We start from the raw sequence: 6,000 nt of genomic DNA on the forward strand, positions 1-6,000 counted from the left end.
ATGGAGTGAAATAACCACAGTAACCTACCATGGAGTGAAATAACCACAGTAACCTACAATGGAGTGAAATAACCACAGTAGCATACCATGGAGTGAAATAACCACAGTAGCATACCATGGAGTGAAATAACCACAGTAGCATACCATGGAGTGAAATAACCACAGTAACCTACCATGGAGTGAAATAACCACAGTAGCCTACCATGGAGTGAAATAACCACAGTAGCCTACCCAGCATGATTGAACAACAAACCAGCAGGAAAGTGGCCTCCAATCACTATTAGAGTGCATATGGATGACATGTCTTTTTACCACTGTTCCTGTCCCTGTTCCTGTCCCTGTTCCTGCCCCAGTTCCTGCCCCTGTTCCTGCCCCTGTTCCTGCCCCTGTTCCTGCCCCTGTTCCTGCCCCTGTTCCTGCCCCTGTTCCTGCCCCTGTTCCTGCCCCTGTTCCTGCCCCTGTTCCTGTCCCTGTTCCTGCCCCTGTTCCTGTCCCTGTTCCTGCCCCTGTTCCTGCCCCTGTTCCTGCCCCTGTTCCTGCCCCTGTTCCTGTCCCTGTTCCTGTCCCTGTTCCTGCCCCTGTTCCTGCCCCTGTTCCTGCTCCTGTTCCTGTCCCTGTTCCTGTCCCTGTTCCTGCCCCAGTTCCTGCCCCAGTTCCTGCCCCTGTTCCTGCCACTGTTCCTGCCCCTGTTCCTGCCCCAGTTCCTGCCCATTTCATAACGGGCCATTCTAAATCAAAACAAATTGTACATATTAGTAAAGACAAGATTAAATTGAGAATAATCTGATGGGTGAAAATATGAGCACTTGATGAGAGAAGAGCTGTGCAGCCTGAGGCAAGGAACAGAGCACAAGCTTTTTTTGCGACTTTCTCAAATCATCAACAGCCTATGGTCGCATCATGCAGCCCATATATGTTTTGATTTCTATGGTTCCTGTCATTCACAACTAAAGTTACCTAATAACTCTAAATTTATCTTATAGAACCTGTTTCAAATGATCACTTTTACCTCAACATAACCACTTCATATGTACACTCACACTGGAATGGGAAAAATATCCTTTCTGTTATATTCAGCTAAGATGAAGTATATTCTTCTTACTATAAAATCATATAAGATGAAATAATAGCATGGGACTTATAAGCATATTATGTCTGCTAAATGAATACGCCTACATCCTATGGCACGGAGCCTAGCCAGATAACATACAGTAAGCCAACTCATATGCTGTTCTTCTGAAATACAGTTTCTTCATATCATAATGGTCCTTTAGACCTGACGAAAATGAATAATGGATTTATTGTGATGGTGTATATTAGATTAATATATTAGACTTTTGTATGCGGGTTGTATGCATGGAGGACTGGAGATGCTTGACGTGTTTATGCTAATTGAAAGTAAAATTACCATGAGACCGGCAGTCTTTTGCACGACAATAACCAGCTGATGAAATTTCATGACTGCCACAGCACTATGTGCACCACAACACATCGATAGTCAGAGGCATTGCTTGGCTTGAGCCTGTAATGTGGGGCAAGAAATCAATAGCCAGAGGGGTTGGTGTGAGTGACCTGCGTGGATGCGCTGCTTACTAATGTGGATTAGACAGCCATAGTGGGCTATTACCGGTCTGAACACGTCACAGAGCAGAGAGAAGGAGATGGAGAGAGAGAGAGGTAACAGAGAGAGAAAGGATGGAGGGATAAAGAAGTTATAAAAGGTGTGTGTGTGTGTGACACTGACCTCCTTGAGCCTCCTGTTCTGTGGCTGGAGTTGAGGTGCTGTGGAAAAACAACAGTCACTCACAGTTGAGAGTTTTCCCTCAGAGATGCAATCAAATCAAATTATAATAGTTAAGAAGCACAAAACTATCTGGTGTTCTACTTGTAGTGGAGCCAGAGAGGTAGATACTATGTATCTGCAGCCATAGAGGTAGATACTATGTATCTGCAGCCATAGAGGTAGATACTATGTATCTGCAGCCATAGAGGTAGATACTATGTATCTGCAGCCATAGAGGTAGATACTATGTATCTGCAGCCATAGAGGTAGATACTATGTATCTGCAGCCATAGAGGTAGATACTATGTATCTGCAGCCATAGAGGTAGATACCATGTATCTGCAGCCATAGAGGTAGATACCATGTATCTGCAGCCATAGAGGTAGATACCATGTATCTGCAGCCATAGAGATAGATACCATGTATCTGCAGCCATAGAGGTAGATACTATGTATCTGCAGCCAGAGAGGTAGATACTGTGTATCTGCAGCCATAGAGGTAGATACTATGTATCTGCAGCCATAGAGGTAGATACTATGTATCTGCAGCCATAGAGATAGATACCATGTATCTGCAGCCATAGAGATAGATACTATGTATCTGCAGCCATAGAGGTAGATACTATGTATCTGCAGCCATAGAGATAGATACTATGTATCTGCAGCCATAGAGGTAGATACCATGTATCTGCAGCCATAGAGATAGATACCATGTATCTGCAGCCATAGAGGTAGATACCATGTATCTGCAGCCATAGAGGTAGATACCATGTATCTGCAGCCATAGAGATAGATACCATGTATCTGCAGCCATAGAGATAGATACTATGTATCTGCAGCCATAGAGATAGATACTATGTATCTGCAGCCATAGAGGTAGATACTATGTATCTGCAGCCATAGAGATAGATACTATGTATCTGCAGCCATAGAGGTAGATACTATGTATCTGCAGCCATAGAGGTAGATACCATGTATCTGCAGCCATAGAGATAGATACTATGTATCTGCAGCCATAGAGGTAGATACTATGTATCTGCAGCCATAGAGGTAGATACCATGTATCTGCAGCCAGAGAGATAGATACCATGTATCTGCAGCCATAGAGATAGATACCATGTATCTGCAGCCATAGAGGTAGATACTATGTATCTGCAGCCATAGAGGTAGATACCATGTATCTGCAGCCATAGAGATAGATACCATGTATCTGCAGCCATAGAGGTAGATACTATGTATCTGCAGCCATAGAGATAGATACCATGTATCTGCAGCCATAGAGATAGATACCATGTATCTGCAGCCATAGAGGTAGATACTATGTATCTGCAGCCATAGAGGTAGATACTATGTATCTGCAGCCATAGAGGTAGATACTATGTATCTGCAGCCATAGAGGTAGATACCATGTATCTGCAGCCAGAGAGATAGATACCATGTATCTGCAGCCATAGAGGTAGATACTATGTATCTGCAGCCATAGAGGTAGATACTATGTATCTGCAGCCATAGAGATAGATACCGTGTATCTGCAGCCATAGAGATAGATACTATGTATCTGCAGCCATAGAGATAGATACTATGTATCTGCAGCCATAGAGATAGATACCGTGTATCTGCAGCCATAGAGATAGATACTATGTATCTGCAGCCATAGAGATAGATACTATGTATCTGCAGCCATAGAGATAGATACTGTGTATCTGCAGCCATAGAGATAGATACTATGTATCTGCAGCCATAGAGATAGATACTGTGTATCTGCAGCCATAGAGATAGATACCGTGCATCTGCAGCCATAGAGATACAGTAGATACCGTTTATCTGTTTATACAATGTGCCAAGCTTTTAGCGTCATACCCAAGAAACTCAAGGATGTAATCACTGCCAAAGGTGCTTCAACAAAGTACTGAGTAAAGGGTCTGAATTGTTATGTAAATGTGATATTTCCGTTTTTAATTTTGAATGCATTTGCAAACATTTCTAGAAACCCGTTTTTGCTTAATCATTATGGGGTGTTGTGTGTAGATTGACGAGGATGATTGTTTTATGGATCCATTTAAGTATAAGGTGGTAGCATAACAAAATGTGTAAAAAGTCAAGGGGTCTGAAAATGTTACCAAATGAATTGTACGGCCACAGCAATGGGGGAGAGGATGAGGAGTAATATGGCCAGGTAAGTTTGAAGAACATTCAGAACTTTACCTGCACATATGTAGCCATGAGTTGTTGGGCTCACTACAGTTGGTGGAGCAGGAGTAGAGAGAGAGAGAGCAGCAATGGGGGAAAGAATGACACATGTAAGACAAGGGTAATGCACAGTGAATACGCTCCAAGAAATGTTACAATGGCAATGAAAGTAACTAGGACAGGATTACATACTTTACCTTGTTGACCCTGTCAGCAACATTCTCTGAAATGGCAAAGATGGAAGACAGAAATGATACAACAGCAAGTAACGATTGAAGCGTGAATATAGTAGTTACACACACACACATACAAAATAATAGCTGAAAGCCATCACAATTTGGATGAATAACGATGTGGAAGTTGCAGACATACAGTACCAGTCAAACGTTTGAACACACCTACTCAATGCAGTTATGACACACACCTCATGTTTATATGAATGTTTATATGGCTGTTTATATGGCTGAGGACTGTAGCACATCCAGAGCCTTCAGAAAGTATTCATTCCCCTTGACTTATTCCACATTTGACTATTTTCTACATTGTAGAATAATAATGAACACATCAAAACTATGGAATAACACACATGGAATCATGAAACTTAAAAAGTGTGAAGCAAATCAAAATGTATTTTATTTATTTTGTCTTTGTGAGACACAGAGTAGGTGAACGGATTACCTCTGCATGTGTGTCGTTCCCACCAGGAAGCATGGAGGAGGTGTGATGGTGTGGGGATGCTTTGCTGGTGACACTGTCTGTGATCTAGTTAGAATTCAAGGGACACTTTACCAGCATGGCTACCACAGCATTCTTGCACACGCCATCCCATCTGGTTTGCGCTTATTAGGACTATCATTTACTTTTCAACAGGACAATGACCCAACACACCTCCAGGTTGTGTAAGGGCTATTTGACCAAGAAGGAGAGTGATGGAGTGCTGCATCAGATGACCTGGCCTCTACAATCACCGACCTCAACCCAATTTTTAAGATGGTTTGGGATGAGTTGGAGGGCAGAAAGAAGGAAAAGCAGCCAACAAGTGCTCATCATAAGGGAACTCCTTTAAGACTGTTGGAAAAGCATTTCAGGTGAAGCTGGTTGAGAGAATGCCAAGAGTGTGCAAAGCTGTCATCAAGGCAAAGGATGGCTACTTTGAAGAATCTAAAATATGTTTTGACATGGTTACTACATGTTTCCATGTGGGTTATTTCATAGTTTTGGTGTGTTCACTATTATTCTACGGTGTAGAAAATAGTCAAAATAAAGAAAAACCCTTGAATGAGTTGGTGTGTCCAAACTTTTGACTGGTACTGTACATGATGGTGGTAATTTCATGGAGACTGGAGAGACTCACACTCTCAACCAGGGCCAGGTGCTCCTTTGATTGGCTAAAGTTTTTGCCCATCGCCAGAGCGGTGGCTGTGCCGTCCAGGCATTGGCTCATCCAGGTCTGGTACTCTTCCTGGTTTGGGAGGCGGTCCCAGAAGATCTTGAAGGCCTCCCACACCGTCTCCTGACACACTGAACACACACGCCACACACAGGTCACATATTAGCGATAGAACCCATTCTTTCTGTCTCTGAGGATTACAAGGGGCACTGATGAAAACTACAGTATGCTGTGGCTGTCTAATTCTAGAGCTGTGACCCCTGAGGTAAATCTTAGCTGGCATATTAGCTCATGTGTCGATCACAGTGTGACTATAAGTGTTACAGTACATACCCCCCACCAGGTCAGAGTTAACTGATTCCATGTTTAGCCCTGCCACAGCAGGGTTGTGGTTAAGCAGACTTGCTGTGTGCCTATCTGCCTGACCTCAGTATCACTCTCCACTGTCATGCCAATGCCAAACCAGTGATGTAACCCTTCTCCATAAATCAGCTTACAAGTCACCAACCCAATGACTTGCAGCTACCTACCCAACCCTCACTGCTTTTCCTCTACATCTACACTCTTAAGAAAAAGGGTTCCAAAAGGGTTCTTAGTGTCCCCATAGGATAACCACCTTCCAGGTAGAACCCTTTTGG

General features: G+C 43.1%; 1 protein-coding gene across 1 annotated transcript in view; it reads right to left on the minus strand.

Moving 5' to 3' along the window:
- LOC127914872 (interphotoreceptor matrix proteoglycan 2-like) overlaps positions 1 to 4,015 on the minus strand; it is a 32,581-nt gene extending 28,566 nt beyond the window's left edge. Inside the window, exons 1-2 of the mRNA XM_052492612.1 lie at positions 3,988 to 4,015; positions 1,745 to 1,782 (exon numbers count right to left, since the gene is read on the minus strand). Coding sequence (XP_052348572.1) covers positions 1,745 to 1,782; positions 3,988 to 3,995 — 46 coding nt within the window. The 5' untranslated portion in view covers positions 3,996 to 4,015. The remainder of the gene's footprint in view (positions 1 to 1,744; positions 1,783 to 3,987) is intronic.
- Between the last annotated feature and the right edge of the window lie 1,985 nt (positions 4,016 to 6,000).

This window comes from Oncorhynchus keta, chromosome 34 (genome assembly GCF_023373465.1).
Source record: "Oncorhynchus keta strain PuntledgeMale-10-30-2019 chromosome 34, Oket_V2, whole genome shotgun sequence".
NCBI classification, from domain to species: Eukaryota; Metazoa; Chordata; class Actinopteri; order Salmoniformes; family Salmonidae; genus Oncorhynchus; species Oncorhynchus keta.